Raw genomic sequence first — 16,362 nt, 5'->3', positions numbered from 1 at the left:
AGACTGCCCCGACACCCCACAGCTACGGTAACCAACAGGCAGCTCGCCTCTCTCGCCGCCGGCTTCAAACGCGAGGTCTGGTTCGGAGACGGGGAGTGAGCATCGCTCACGGCGCAGACTGTCGGAGCCCCCAGAAACGAGACGGGAAAGAAGCGCCTTGATCTGGGGCTCGACACGGCGCGGCGTGTCAGGTGAAGGGGGAGCGCGGCGGAAAGGGCGCTAATGATCTACAGGCTCCGAGCAGATGGATGCCGAACCCCCGGCACCCCCTCCATTAATAATGCATCCCCTTCTTTCTCATTTCTTCGCGCTGCCAGAGAGGACGCCTTCTTAAATCTTTTATTGCAGCTGCCTCGCTCGGCAGAGAGAGAGCGCGCGCGCGCGAGAGAGAGAGAGAGAGAGAGAGAGAGAGAGAGAGAGAGAGAGAGAGAGAGACGTGTCGTATCCACAGTCAGTGCGGTGCATATACGCCCTTTGTTCACGGCACAATATCTGCGTACGTGATCCTGTATGATGTCTTTCCTGCAGCTCTGCCGTACCACATCTGAGAAATCAAAAGGAATATACACTCAGTGAGCACTTTATTAGGTATTTATTAGACTTTTATTTTTTTTACGTATTGGTCTTCTGCTGCAGTAGCCTATCCATTGAGAGGCGTTGTGTGTTCAGAGATGCTCTTCTGCATACCACTCTTGTAATGTGTGGCTATTTGCATTACTGTCACCTTTCTGTCAGCTTTGACCAGTCTGGCCCTTGTCCACTGACCACTCTCATTAACAAGACGTTTTTGCCCACAGAACTGCTGCTCACTAGATGTTTTTTGTTTTTGCACTATTCACTGAAAAGTCTAGAGACTGTTGTGCATGGAAATCCCAGGAGATCAGCAGGTACTCAAACCACCTTGTCTGGTACCAACAATCATTCCACAGTCAAAGTCACTTAGATCACATTTGTTCCCCATTCTGACATTTGGTCTGAAAAACAGCTGAACCTCTTGACAATGTATGCATGCCTGTATAATGTGCTCAGTGAGTGTATGACGGTTGAAAATGTCATACAAAATTATTACTATTATTTTTTTTTTCAGTCCTGGCATGAGCAGTTAAACATATTCATTTACCTGAGCTGTGCTTCCATTAATGTGAATTTATGTGATTGCCACCTTCATTTTTGTGCGGCGTGGCCTAATGGAAGATTTCCCTTCTCTTACACAAAATAGGCTAGGAGACTTTCTAAAGCAGGCATCAATAACTCATTACAATGATCAAGAAGCATACAGCCTATCCAAATGAGCATGAAATTAATCTTTAGCGGAAACATTCAATTAAACCATTCAGTTAAACCAGTAAAGCAAATTAAAGCTTTCTATACCTGGCTGTGTTCCAGATCAGACATGGATTAACCGGATTAGTAAATTACCGATAACTTTGGCTTTTTGTCCCGTTTATCTCCCTGTTGTGGAGTTCACTGTTACGCCTCTGGGGGTCACTGTTGTGCCACGTGAGCCCACACTGGGAGAACAGCAAGCTGCTGATTAGATCAAGCAGGGGACAATCCCCCTGGAGCCATGCCATTAAAAGTGAAACACATATGTGTAACAAGCAGTTTAGGACAAACGGTTTCATGGCTAGATTTAATCAACCATGCTCATTTTTACCTTAGTGATGACAATGAAAAGATGACTAACAAAACAGTGAATCTACAACTGGTTGGCATAGTTGGTGTGACTATATTTATACACATGTAAATAATGAATTATAAAATCTATACTGTGTGGATAGGGAAAGTGAAGGTTATGTCATTACTACTAACTACTAACCCAATGAATAAGGACGGAATACAGCCTTTTTTCCACTCATACCAGTACAGATTTTTCTGTGGCTTTACTGACTGACAGTGATGAATGTCTTCAACGTGATTCATTATTTAAACAACTGCCACTGAGTCTTAAACTGTGTATACAAAGAAACTCTGTTTCTTTAAGACCAAAAAACTCCACTAAAATTCTGCTTTAAGTATTATACGTATGTTTGTTTAATTATGATTTGTACGTGCAAGCATTTAACACACTTTAAATGTACGAGCATTTAAATAAAATTAACAATATGTTGAATCAAACGTAGCCTAAATAATGTATAAAATGGTGGCCCTGTCTGCAAATTCCAGCAACACAAATTCCACAGGGCAAGATACAATTGCTGTTCTGAACTTTGGAGACCAAAATGATCTCGAAATGATAATGAGCAAAATGATCATTTCGGAAGCTCTTCTTTAACACATCCTATATGCTGAGATTTGAATGAGGGGCAAAGCACCAGTGGTAACTAAGAGTTTAAGAAAGATTTGGTTTAAATTCCAGAAGGGTCACAGCTGTTGTATCTCAAATGGAGGTACTTGACTTGACTGTGTCTGTAAATATCCAGCTGTGAAAATGGACACGATGTAAAAAAAATACATTGAAAAGAAGTCCGTCTGGATGAGAGTGACTGTTGAACTTCATGTGCAGAGACTGCAGCAGGAGAGGTGCTGATGTGTTAAATGATTGGTGGTTTATTCACCCTCTGCTTTACCTGGGGAAGGTTCTAGAATAAGCACGAGGTACGAATCCAACAGGCGTTCCTTTCATAACTGCAAACCTTTTTGTAGAGTCAAAATACCCAAGCTTTAAGGACAAGCTGAAATCAAAATGTTTACTTCAGTTTAGCCAATTCTTCATAACCATACAAACATGTTTTCAAGTATATATTCCCAAAAATATTTTCACATCAAAGGTTTTCAATCTGTTCCCCTCCAATCAAAATCCTCTTCACACAGTGGTGCGCGTCATCATTTGATGTCCCCTCCTCATTTAACAACAGTCAGATCGACTCCTCGCCCTTCAAGAATTCCCCCAAAAGATCTGTTTCTAACTAGTGCTGCTTTAATGTCCGTTTCAGCTTGGCGTGCAGGGAGATTACTGTAAGCGTAAAATCTGTGGTCAGAAATGGTAGGACTGAAACCAAAACCATTAAACCTGTGCGTCACAGAGGGCCGGATTCTGCTTTCCCTTCCATCATGCAATTATGTAAACAACTGGAGGCTTCCTTACTAGTACATTACATTACTGTTGTTTTAGCTGACACTTTTATACAAAGTCACTTACAGTTGATTCGAATAAGCAGGGGACAATTCCCCCTGGAGCAATGTGGGGTTAAGGGCCTTGCTCAAGGGTCCAACAGCTGTACTGATCTTATTGTGGCTACACCGGGGCTTGAACCACCAACTTTGCAGGTCCCAGTCAAGCACCTTAGAGATTGGGCTACAGACTGCCCCACTGGTAATTACTCTGCTGAACAAGTAATTCCTGAAATCCAAGGTGCACAAACAAAGCTATCTACACATCTTAATAAAATGCGATTAACAGGGACACAGAGAGTCTGAGTCTGTTCTGTGTTTTGGAATTCTGTAAGATAATGTTGAGTGAGGTTTTCTTCTCATCTTCCAAGTTCAGAAGTACACATTTGTATGGAGATACAGGACATTGCAATTCACAAACTTTACCAAAAGAATGACCCCCAGATTACTGTGTGGACCGGTGCCTGAATGATATGATTCCAGTCAGACAGCTCGACTCCGAGCACTCCACGGGCAATTACAGAGTGGCCTCCATTTTGTGGAAAATTTCAATAAAGGATAACCACTCGATTAATGTAGTATTAAATTTCAAGCTTTTGTGGAGAGCCTTTTCCATGCTGTGTTGCACATATTACTGTAGCCCGCATCACCACAAGTAATTAACTCCCATCCCAGTGTACATTTCACCCCCTATTACAAAGTAGCTCTGCTGGGATTCATCCCAAAACCATCCCACTGTTTGTTGTTGTAAATTCGAGTCAGCACACATCTAAACGTCTCAAGTCCCTGAACTCTGTAACCCAGAAAAAGCAGCAAAAACAAAAAACTTCAATCATCTGGAAATGCAGCTCTGATAACATTTTAGGTCAAATTTAGTTCATCTTTAGCGATCTGCTGCCATCTGGTGGCGAATTGATATACTACAAATAGATTGGCAAATACTACCATAGTGGATAAATATGCAATTTCATTCACTTTCCCATGCTATCAAAACGCATTTGAACAGACATTAAAACAGATTACTTTTAAAGTTAGATTTTTAAAAAAAGTTGGGACATCATTATATCAGTGAAGTACTTGAAACAATTCTGTAAGAGTGGGTCAGAATTATTCCCAGACAACGATAGCGAAAGCGAAATTAACAATTGTATGTAGAATAAATGGCAAATGAACATTCAATTTATTTTTTCTTTAAAATGCCCTAATTAAATGTGTCATGACAACAAGTCTTAAGTGCAAACACCTCTTTAGTCCAATAGAAATACAGAAATGAGTAGTGAGAAATGAGCCCCACACACACAACCAGTGTGCAGGAAATGTGTTTATCTGAAGGAGGACAGACACTGGGGCGGACCCTCTCTAGCACACACAGGCACACACACACACACGCACACACACAGGCACACACACACAGGCACACACACGCACACACACACACGCACACACACACAGGCACATACACACACGCACACACACACAGGCACACACACACAGGCACACACACACACAGGCACACACACACAGGCACATACACACACACATACAGACACACAGACCCTGCTACGCCCCAGATCATGTGAGACAGCCACCACGGATATCAGGCCACAGTGCGCCATGTGAAGATGACACTTCTGCGGCATCTCAACACCCAATCAACAGCCTGCTTTTACTAGTGGTGTACTGTGTGCAGCCATGGTCTAGCTAACACAACATGTTTGCACGTTACTGGAATGTTTTGTCAAGGTTTTAACATTGATACTATGTGGCAGCAACATTGCGAGAAGGTTTTTGTGTGAGCTGGTGGGGGTATTGGCACTTATGCTTGTGCTATTTGTTCTTTTCATATTTGTTGTGACCTGACGAAAATCCACTTGGATGTAAAGGTGAGAGACATACTCAAGAAGCATATTCAAGTCTGCGAGTGTTTTTTTTTTTTCAGGAAAATATTTTTATTTGCTTTTTTGCGCACATTTGAACAGGATCTTCTGATGAACATGCTCTTCCTGACTCTGTCTGAAGTGGCAGCGCAGTTTGCTTAGTGCACATCTTTGGATGATGTAGTTATACTACGGTACTGCTCTCTCACTCCACACCTCCTCTGCTGAAACAGGATCCCAAACCCGTCTCCTGCATTCAGCGCCATACTCGGCCTAAGGAAATGAAGACTGTTTCGGATGAGGAACTTCATTGCATATAAAGTCAGATAGAAAAACCTGCGATCCTCTCCTCGCTTGACAAACTGTGCGCACCTGAAAACAATGACTACAACAATATAAACCCCCCCCCCCACCCCCTCCCGAAAACAACCGGAAACAAATAAATATCAGCTTGTGGTGGAATCTTTGAAGTGTTCAAATAAAATCTAATAAAATTAACAGTGAAAAAAGGACTGCGCTGCAAAAACAAAAAATAAATAATCTTAACTGTATTTTAGTCTTACATTTAAGACAAAAAATCTTATTTATATTACTTTTTTAATTGATAAGACAAAAAGATTACCAATGGGGTTGAGATAGTTTTACTCCCTCAAGATTTGCCAATGGCGTAAGAAAAGTTCACTTGTCAAGCGAAAAAGTAACCTAAAACGATCTAATATTTTCAACTTGATAGTAAAGAAAAAAAAAAGTAACAAGATTTGAAGTCTCATTACAGGACTAAAACACCGTTAAGACAGGCCTGTTTCTGCACTGTGGGTCATTGGCAGTGGGGGATTCGAGTGCTCTCAGGACGCCAAAATTCCAGGACGCAGGAAGTCGCCGCCGTAGCGGCGCGTGATGGGGGCGGGGCCTCGTGGCGGCTGGGCGTGGCATTTCTTCCCCTTGGCGTCTCTCTCCGAGCGGCCCGGCTGGGGGGCGTGTCCCTGGGCGGGGGGCAGAGAGTCGTTGGGGCCCGGCGGATGCGCTCGAAGCAGCCTGTCGCTCTTCTTCGGGATGCGGAAGCTGCCCCAGTTTTTGCCGTTCCCGGTGGCCGTACGGGACGGTGGGGGTCCGGGTGGGGGGGTGACGGGCTGCGGCAGGGGAGGTGCACTGACGTCTGGGCTGAACCCCATTTGGGCCCTCAGCAGAGCCCCGTTCCACCTGGGCAGCCTTTCCAGGGAGACGCGGGGGTATGGGCCCCCCGCTCCAGGGCACAGCTGGGCCCCCTGTGTCCCCCTCTCCTGCCCCCCCACCTCAGCCACACCCCCATTCTCCCCCTGCTTATTCGCTGGCGCTTCGGCTGAATTCGGCGTCCTGGTCTTGGCCTTGGGCGGGGCCCTCTCCCTGAGACCGTTCCGCCTCTCCTCCCCGCCCCGGGCACCGCCCCCCCTCCTCCTCAGGCACTCTGTCCCTGCCTTTGTTAAAACTGGCCCCGCCCCCACCGTCCTTGGTCCTGCCTCCCTGTGATTGGCGGGTTTGGGAGCGTTCAGAATCGTCCTCCTGCCCTCCGGTTTGCAGCTGGCGGGAGTTCTGGCGTTAGCGATGTTAGCGTTACTGATGTTAGCATTAGCGCCGTTAGCGTTTGCCGTGTTAGCGTTAGCAAGGTTAGCGTTAGCAATGTTAGCGGTGATGTGGGGGGGTTTTTGTGGCTCGCCCTGGTCTCCCCCCCTCCTCCTCCACTCCCCCCGGTGAGAAGCCCGCTCCGCCTGCGGACATTTGGGCTTGGAGACGAGGGAGGAGACCCAGCTGAAGAACAGCGCGTCCTCCAAACAGGCCGATGAGGAGACTCCTACAGCAGGCAGACAGGAGGGGACAGGATAATCAATCTCTGCATCTCCAGTCTCCAGATAATGGCTGCCAGGGACCTGTGACAGCCTTTACCAAAATCTTTTCTGATAGTTGATGTGAACATTAACTGAAGCTCCTGACCTGTATCTACATGATTCTATGCACTGCACTGCTGCCACACAATTTGCTGATTAGATAATTGCATGAATAAGTATGTGCAATTAAATAAAAACGTTCCTAATAAAGAGCTCTGTGAGTGTATATAGTCAGGGGTAGACCTGATGGAAGAGCCACTGTGATAAAAGGGTCTGTCTTAAAGTGTAAGGAGCCTATCAGTGTGCAGGCTTCCTTCTTTTCATTTATGGGCTTTTCAGCCCAGCACCTTACTGAACTTGGTGAGTGTATGATCACAACCTGCAGATTATATATAACCACTCATATCTCATCACAATTATTTAGCTGACGCTTTCATCCAAAGGAACTTACACTCCCCAGGGGCCTATCCCCCCTGGAGCAATGTGGGGTTAAGGGCCTTGCTCAAGGGCCCAACAGCTGCACTGATCTTATTGTGGCGACACTTGATCCACTAACCTTCCGGGTCCCAGTCAAGCACCGTAGACACTAGGCTATAGGCTGCCCACATGTGTGACTCATTTTCCAATGAGCAGACACCGGCCCCTACAGGGCTCTGGAGGCAGGTTTGGCGCTGGGACTCACCGGATTGGCGTTCCTCCTCCAGCAGCCGGACGTGGTGGTGGAAGATCTGCTCATGCACCCGGCACATGGACCGCTTCATCTTCTCCCTCCGAGTCACCATGTAGGTCAGGTTCCGCACCTGGTGAGAACAAAATGGCCGACAGCATCAAAGGTGAGTAAAAATCTTGCGGGGCCAGGTATGGGGGCTGGGTTTGGGGTATCTTAGCCAGCAGGGGCAGGTATGGGGGCTGGGTTTGGGGTATCTTAGCCAGCAGGGGCAGGTATGGGGGCTGGGTTTGGGGTATCTTAGCCTGCAGGGGCAGGTATGGGGGCTGGGTATCTTACCCTCTCCAGGTCCTGTCGGAGGTGTGTAAAAAGCTTCAGCCTCCGCAGCAGGACGTCCTGTTCGCGCTTGGCCAGGTCGTCCTCCTCGTCCCGTCGCGGGGTGAGCAGGGGCCGGTTGAAGTTGGCCCGCCTCTTCAGCTTCCAGTACTGGAACAGGAAGTCCACCGTGTCAACAGGAAGCTGCAGCTGGCGGGCCACCTCGGCCACGGGCACCAGGGTGAAGAACTGGTCGTTGAGCTGCTGCAGCTTCAGCTTGCGCTGGCTCAGCTCTGGCGCCTCCTGCTGGGCGGCGGCCGGTACTGCGGGCGTCAGGGACGGGGCTAGAGAACGCCGCGGCGAGCCATCCTGGGGGCCCACGGCCCTTGCCCTCCCCTCCTCATCCTCGTCCTCCTCCTTCATCACCCCGTCCTCCCGGGACGAGTGTTTGGGGCAGAAGGACTTGAACTTGACCTCGTCCGTCTCGGTCAGGATGGTGTTCATCTCCAGGTGGTGGTCGAGAGCGCAGGTGACGTGGAAGGCCGTGTGGCAGTTTTTGGCCGAGCACTGGAGCGGGGGAGGAAGCAGAGTCTGGGAAACTGACAGAGACTGGGGCTCTGAGACCGTTTTCCACAACTACAGCGCCATCTACGGGTCTAACCGTGGTACTGCTGGAAGAGGCCATTAGGGGATAGACTCACAAAGACCTGGGCGTACAGACACCACATATGACAAATTAGAGTAAAAGATAGATAAGAGAGATGGGAGAAGTCACTAATGATAAAAACAGGGGCAAGAAACCAAATATTGGGTGTGAAATCCGTTAAAAATCCACAAAAAAAGGCAAAAAACGTACAGCACTACTAATGGTCTTTGATGTGTTCTTTGATATGGGCCAGCACACAAAGGTCACAGCCCAAAATAATAATAAAGTAAAACTTCTGAAGCATTCCACTGAGTTCCGTCTTTCTAATCCCCATTTATTAGACGCACAGATGAGCCAGGTTTAGATGTGCTTTTCAACCTGTATTTACACAGGGTTGTTTGTTAGACAAGGTAGCTTGTCTCATAGTTGTCTCATCACTGTAGCATCCGTGTTTTTATTAACCATCGTGTAATCCACTACATTGCGCTGTGATTTTGCCGCACAATGTCCTGTACATTGTATATATTTTATTCTGAAGCCACACTCGGACGGTCCTTGTGAGAAATGGAAGGGGTTCAAACATAAAGTACTGTACCCGACTGCAGGCTCCACAGTAATGTAATGTAATTGTAATGTTGTTCTGTACTGTAACGAGATTCAGGCTCCAGTGTAATGCACTGTAATGTAATGGTAAAAGGTAAAGCAAGTGTAAAATACTGTAATGTAATGGTAATGTAAGTGTAATGCACTGTAATGTAATGGTAAATGGTAATGTAAGTGTAAAATACTGTGATGTAATAATGTACACTACCTGAATGCATGCCCCACTCTTCTCCTTACACAGGCAGCACTGCAGGGCCCAGCGATTGCTGGGCACGCGCGACACGTTCATGATGGGCTCCATCTTCTCTGGGCTTCCGATGCTCACCTGAGGATCAGTTTAGCATGTCAGCTAATGATGAATGAGGTTAGCATGTTAGCTAACGATGAATATGGCTAGCATATTAGTGATGAATGAGATTAGCATGTTAGCTACTGATGAATAAGTTAGCATGTTAACTAATGATGGATAAGTTTAGCATGTTAGCTAATGATGGATAAGTTTAGCATGTTAGCTGATGATGGATAAGTTTAGCATGTTAGCTAATGATGGATAAGTTTATAATGTGAGCTAATGATATGTGTGTGTGTGTGTGTGTGTGTGTGTGCGTACCTCTGGGATCCACAGGGCACAGCTCACATGCACCCACTTGGTGGCGCTGCGAGTGGGCTTCATGGCCCCGCCCTTCTTGGGGCAGAGCAGGCACTTGGGCAGGACGCCCAGGGCACAGATCCGGCACAGCCAGCTGCCCTCTGGGACGTTCAGTATCCCATAACACGCCTGAAAATATACCATAACACTCATTACGGCAACTTCAGTATCCCGTAACAAGCCTGAAAATATACCATAACACTCATTACTGCAACTTCAGTATCCCGTAACACTCCTGAAAATATACCATAACACTCATTACTGCAACTTCTGTTTATAAAAATACACCATAACCAGGGCAGAAAATTAACATTTTTGTCCACCGGCCGCAGTGGCTAGTGCCTCCCAAAATACAGCCAATTTCACTGTTTTACTGGACAAGTAGATATTTCAAATATCTCAGGACCTCAGAGTGATGGGCGGTTACCTGCCCAAGTGGCTGGTAGAGTAGACAAGCTTACCAGCCACAGACACCAGCCACTAGTCAAATTGACCAGGATTTGACTAGTGGCTGGTGTTAATCTCACACCTTGACCACAACATTTAGCTCCGCATCTTCAGTACACTGTAATACACCTAAAATACACCATAACACTCACAAAGCAATAAACCAAAATGACTAAACAGCAAGGGCAGAGGTGTGGGAAAGATATAAAATAACCACCCAGTCGGGATAGAGGAGGTGTGAGCGGGGTTACCTGATGGACGCAGATGTTGCACTTGTCGCAGAAAACCATCTCGTTTCCGTCCTCGCCGTGGGGGGACTGGCAGACGTCACACACCACGTCCTCGTCGTACTCGATCCCCAGCCCCTCCTCCGTCTCCATGGCGTGGCTCAGGTTGTCGTAGCAACGGCGCTCAAACTCCTCCAGAACCCTTTCCATGGTGATCTCATCCAGCGTCTTCATCCCTGTGGAGCCCAGCAGAGACAGAAACAGGCCGTTTACACAGCGAACAGCCCAGCACAGCCACAGGGTCTCAGCACCCTCATATGGAGCAGACCTGGGTTCAAATAGTATTTGTTTTTGATTCAAATACTTGCCTGCATCTTGCTTACCTATCGTACTGGAACAAATGAAATGATCCCAAAAGTGTAAATTCTATCCATCTTGCAGGCTCAAAGCCACAAGGCAAGATCAATAGAGTACACAAGAGTATTTGAATCCAAAACACATACTATTTGAACCCAGGTCTGGTGTGCAGTTACTTAATTGATCAATTAAAGCAGCTGGCTACTCGGTTAACTCCCCCAGCTGGCGTCTTGGGTCTGTGCTGGTTTCTGATTTTAACTCTAAAGGCCAGCGGGCCGTGTGGAGGGGTGAAAGGTCAGCCGCATGCTCACCCATGGCGTGGAGCTCCTGGTTGGCGATCTCCAGCCAGGCGGTGTCAGTCTCGTTGAGGTCGTAGCGGCAGGTGCTGTCGGCCAGCGTGCAGATGTCCACGTAGCCCAGAACCGGGGGCTCGCTGTCCGGCATGCGGATCAGCTTCTTGGGCCTGGTGAAGGAGACGGCCTTCCCCCTCTCCGCCAGGGTCCTGAGGAGACGGAGACGCACGCGCACGCACGCACACACACACGCACGCACGCACACACGCACGCACGCACGCACACACACACGCACACACACACACGCACGCACGCACGCACGCACACACACACGCACACACACACGCACGCACGCACACACACAGACAAACACACACACGCACGCGCACACACACACACGCGCACACACACAGACATACACACACACACGCACGCACACACACACGCACACACAGACATACACACACACACACACAAACACACACACACGCACGCACGCACACACACACACACACAGACATACATGCACGCACGCACACACACACCCACAGACATACACGCACGCACGCACGCACACAAGCACGCACATGCACAGACATATATACACACACATGCACAGACATATATATACACACACACACACACGCACGCACACACATATACACACACACACACACACACACGCACAGACATAAACACACACAGACATACACACACAAAGACATATACACACCCACATGCACAGACACACATAAACACACAAACAGACATACACACGCACACACACACACATATACACAATAACACACAAACGCACACATAAGAACACACATCACCCCAAAAAAATTCACCAGTTCATCAGCAAATCAGTATATCAGTCACAAAAAATAAATGTAAATGTGCGTGTGCTTCTGTGTGCTGCGAGCGAGTGGTCATCAGTGCTTTCTGTTGTCGTACAATCTTAAATGATCAGCAGTATAAAAGCGTACCGGACGCTGGGCTGGGGGATGGACTGGGGGCTGACGGGCACCTGCACCCCCTTCTCCCACTCCTGCCTCCAGGGATCGGCCAGCACGTAGTACTGCTCCCTGCTCAGCTGAGCAGAGTCGTGCAGCTTCATCGCTGTGATCAGGTCAGTGCGGAACACCTGCAGCCACAGGACGCTGTTAGGTCCGGCACACACACACACACACACACACACACACACACACACACACACACACACACACACACACACACACACACACACACACACGGGGGTCTCTACACACACACACACACACACACACACGAGGGGGTCTCTACACACACACACACACACACACACGGGGGTCTCTACACACACACACACACACACACACACGGGGGTCTCTACACACACACACACACACACACACACACGGGGGTCTCTACACACACACACACACACACACACGCTGGTACTACGCTCACGCTCGTCTCAATAGCAGAGCTGCCAAACCCTGTTCCTGGAGATCTATAACCAACCCTAATCAACCCTAATTTCACACACCTGATTCTATTATTTAGCCGCTGAATAGACGTCTCTAGCTGTTGAATGAGCTGCGCTGTGTTAGGGTTGGAGTAAAAACCTACAGGATGGTAGAATTCACTTGCACTCTCTAATCCCTCCACCCTGACATTCAAAGCCACCCCATCGAGGTGTGCAATTGGTTAAAAAAACAAAACAAAAAAAAAACTATTCCAACTTTTGGAAGCTCTGGATTGGACTAGGCGCAGGATGTCAGACTGACTCACCTCTGAAGGTTTCCTGCCCTCTGACCTGGCCCAGGAGTTTCCTCTAAAAGGCGACTTTGAGTGCAGCGACCAGGCGGTAGCGTTACCTGAGGAGCAACAGCCAATCATGCACAGTGCATAGAGACGTGAGCCCTCCCCTTCCGTACATCAACTCCTACAGTGTGTCCTTACAGCAGGGATCATAAACTCCTGCAGTTTAGAGAACTGCTGATACAGACACTGTGTTACTGTAAGATTACATTTCACTATCACACAGGGTGTGTGTGTCCTTATAGCAGGGCTCATCAACTCTGGACCTCAAATCCAAATCCAGCCCTGGTTTACTTTTCTCCCGGGTAATTAGTGCTCCTGGCTTTCCGGACTTCACACTTGATTCCCAGGCAAAGGGAGGGTGAATAACCAGCAGGTCTCGGCCCTCGAGGACCATGAGACGCTAATCTCTGCCCTATAGTATTTTAGTGTTATCTATAGTTATCTAGTTGTTATATTGTGAGAAGAGGTTAGAGGCCCTGGATGTATGTGCTCATGACATGTTAGATTCCCAGGTGGGTACAGACATGATACCTGTTAACACATCGTATTCTGTGTTTATTGTTCTGGGTGCAGGTGTCTGCTCAGAAAATATATCTTGCGATGAAAGGAGGACTTGACTAAAGCCTAATGCTTGATCTGACAGCCTCAGCATTGAAAGGGTGTACAGAGGCTTCCAGAGATTCTGGTTTGTTGTGTCTGTAGCCCTCTGCTGTCCGGAATGGGCTTTAACGATAGGAACTATGAGGGCAGTCACTGTACGGAGTCTCTGGGCTGTACCACACAACCCCTCCGTATGCAGTCTCTGGGCTGTACCACACAACCCCTCCGTATGCAGTCTCTGGGCTGTACCACACAACCCCTCCGTATGCAGTCTCTGGGCTGTACCACACAACCCCTCCGTATGCAGTCTCTGGGCTGTACCACACGTTTGTTGGCCTTGACTTTCTGAGGACTGTAATGCAGAGCTGCGGGAGGAAACGACAGGCCTTTGGCAGCCTACGTACGGAGGGGCTGTGTGGTACAGCCTAGAGACGCCATACGGAGGGGCTATGTGGTACAGCCTAGAGACTCCGTACGGAGGGGCTGTGTGATACAGCCTAGAGACTCCCTACGGAGGGGCTGTGTGGTACAGCCTAGAGACGCCGTACGGAGGGGCTGTGTGGTACAGCCTAGAGACTCCCTACAGAGGGGCTGTGTGGTACAGCCTAGAGACTCCGTACAGAGGGGCTGTGTGCAGCTCTGCATAAGAGTCCTCAGAGAGTCAAGACCAGACTGCGGTCAAACGGACGAGCGTTTCGCTTACTTCCATCGTCGGAGTCTTCGCTGCTGCTGGGGGGGTGACTCCGCTTCATGATGCTACCTGCGGAGTGGGGGCGTGCAGACGTGGAGCTTTCGGTTTGCTATCGGGAGAACCGACCAATCAGAAGACATCCACACCAACTGCCACACTGGTCCGACCCTATTCACTTCACTTTCAAGAGACCAAGAAAGAAATGACAGAGAGATTGCAGAAGTCACTGATCTTTGCACTTTTGTTAGCATTGTGAGTCACTCTGGATAAGAATGTCTTCTGAATGCCAGTAAAGTACTGATTACACATTTTACTCAATACCCTTCCTTGCTAACACAATCAATGTCAGTTGCAGAACTGCTTCATGAACTAGCTCAAATATTAATATTTACAATGTATCAATTGTATATAATACCACATGCATCTCAACATAAGTAATGATCACAGAAATGTAACCTTAAGTATTGAATAAAGATGGTTATACGGGTTATTAAGGTTCACATTGATTTTCCCAACAGGACGTTTTGTAGTTGACAGAAGGTCAGTTCATACTCACATAGGAAAGGCTGGTGACGCATACAGATCAGCGTTTAGAAACAAGACTCATCGATATCCGCATGTCTGACGTTGGTCCAATCACAGCTTTTCCTGGGATAGAGAATCAATCGAATCTTACACCGATGCTATGAAAACAAAACAAGCGGTGCATCTACTATACCTAGCTATATTGTATGTTAGCAAACTAGCAACAAAGTGCGTGAGAATGTGTGGTATATAGATTTTAGTGTTGGAACTTTGAGACAGTGGGGATACATTACACACTTTTCTGAATGGTTTGAATACTGAAACTTAAGTCATTTACTTGTTATTGCTAGTGACAGTGTCACAGACTACACGCAGTGCCTAGTTCCATGCGTAATTCTTGTTTCGAATACTTTGGTGATGCACAGCCAAATTCTGCATTGTACTTGCTACATTGTAGAAACTGCCATGTGTGCTTAAGAACATATTACATAGCCAAAACTTCACTACACATTTACTGCTCTTTATTGGTCCTACACATTTAAACAAAACAAAAACGTGTTTGTATGTTAGCTAACTATAAGGTGCTAACCTTATTTCGCTCTAACAACAGCTAACATAACAGTGCTCCTAAAAGACTCCCACGAGCCGACACTCCCTCTTGAAACTTTTACACTGTCGTAATTATTTTGTAATGTAAAACTGCCCTAACTGTCATCCGGCACACCGCTAGGCCAATAAGCTCCACCAAGTAAGCCACGCAACACACACACGCGATTGCGGAGGCTGCATGTGTTTACCATCCTCATGTTTACTAGAAGCTAGCAACATAGCCAGAGGCTAATGAATTCGAGACACTCTCAAGCCGACAGGAGATGGATAACAATGTGCTGACAAGTGCAACGGCGCCAAGTTATTCTAGCTAGCTATGAAAAGTATTTTCTTAAACATATGCTGCTAAATGGCACCTCCATTTTCAAAATAGTTGTTTACCCTGTCAAACAGAATAATGACGCTTCTTATTTGCATAGCGTTACAACAAAAGCAATAACTTGTTCCGACAGTTTCAAAAAATATCTGCAGACTGCTGATAAAGTTAGCTACTGAGCTAGCTAACTTCTGCTAAATGACGTTTGCAAACTACTGTAGGCAGCCACCATCATCTGCAAAGAAAATAATATTTTGAAATGTATTTGAATATACATTAAGCTTGTTTAACGATACCAAGTCGGTGCATCTACGTCCAATATACAACATTTCATGAAATATATATATAATTCAAATTTAAATGTTCAAACAGCAAGTGTAAGACCCCCGAACTTAATCTTTTGGCGCCATTTTAATGACGTAGTTACTAAATTTCCACCAGACAGCGACCTTGGTATTAACTAAAACCCTATTTTCTAAGCTAGCTAAGACCACTCTATGATCGGCACTAGCCGATGGAGAATGAAAACAACGCTTTATTTGAAAAGAAAGTGGCTTCCCATCAAACACAGAAAAGAGAAATGCGGCAGTACCTACACAGCAAAGTCTGGCCGTGGCGCCGGTGTTTGTACGTAGCTAAGATATGGTGCTAGCAGCGAGTCTGAGTTCATGCAACGGCAGATTGGGGCGCTCCTCCCGAACGCAAACAGTGCGGGCGTGACGTAGCCACTGGAGGAAGCACTTTCGTTTGAACTT

General features: G+C 47.1%; 1 protein-coding gene across 5 annotated transcripts; it reads right to left on the bottom strand.

Moving 5' to 3' along the window:
• Positions 1–5,426: 5,426 nt before the first annotated feature.
• Positions 5,427–16,329, bottom strand: jade1 (jade family PHD finger 1). Of its 5 annotated transcripts, none has more exons than XM_061245034.1 (12): positions 16,204–16,329; positions 14,714–14,805; positions 14,170–14,337; positions 12,834–12,919; positions 12,047–12,204; positions 11,076–11,266; positions 10,432–10,643; positions 9,695–9,862; positions 9,293–9,409; positions 7,860–8,402; positions 7,536–7,653; positions 5,427–6,819 (listed from the first exon to the last, which is right to left on the bottom strand). In XM_061245034.1, the coding sequence occupies exons 3-12, from the start codon at positions 14,216–14,218 to the stop codon at positions 5,837–5,839; spliced, it is 2,625 nt and encodes an 874-aa protein (XP_061101018.1). In that variant the 5' UTR covers positions 14,219–14,337; positions 14,714–14,805; positions 16,204–16,329; the 3' UTR covers positions 5,427–5,836. The 5 variants fall into 5 exon arrangements, with proteins under 5 accessions (XP_061101018.1, XP_061101020.1, XP_061101022.1 ...); XM_061245036.1 differs by having other exon boundaries at positions 14,170–14,332; XM_061245038.1 differs by having other exon boundaries at positions 14,170–14,266.
• Positions 16,330–16,362: the final 33 nt, after the last annotated feature.

This window comes from Conger conger, chromosome 6 (assembly GCF_963514075.1).
Source record: "Conger conger chromosome 6, fConCon1.1, whole genome shotgun sequence".
Taxonomy (NCBI): Eukaryota; Metazoa; Chordata; class Actinopteri; order Anguilliformes; family Congridae; genus Conger; species Conger conger.
The sequence above is the reverse complement of the archived record's forward strand: the minus strand, read 5'-3'. Positions and strand labels throughout refer to the sequence as shown.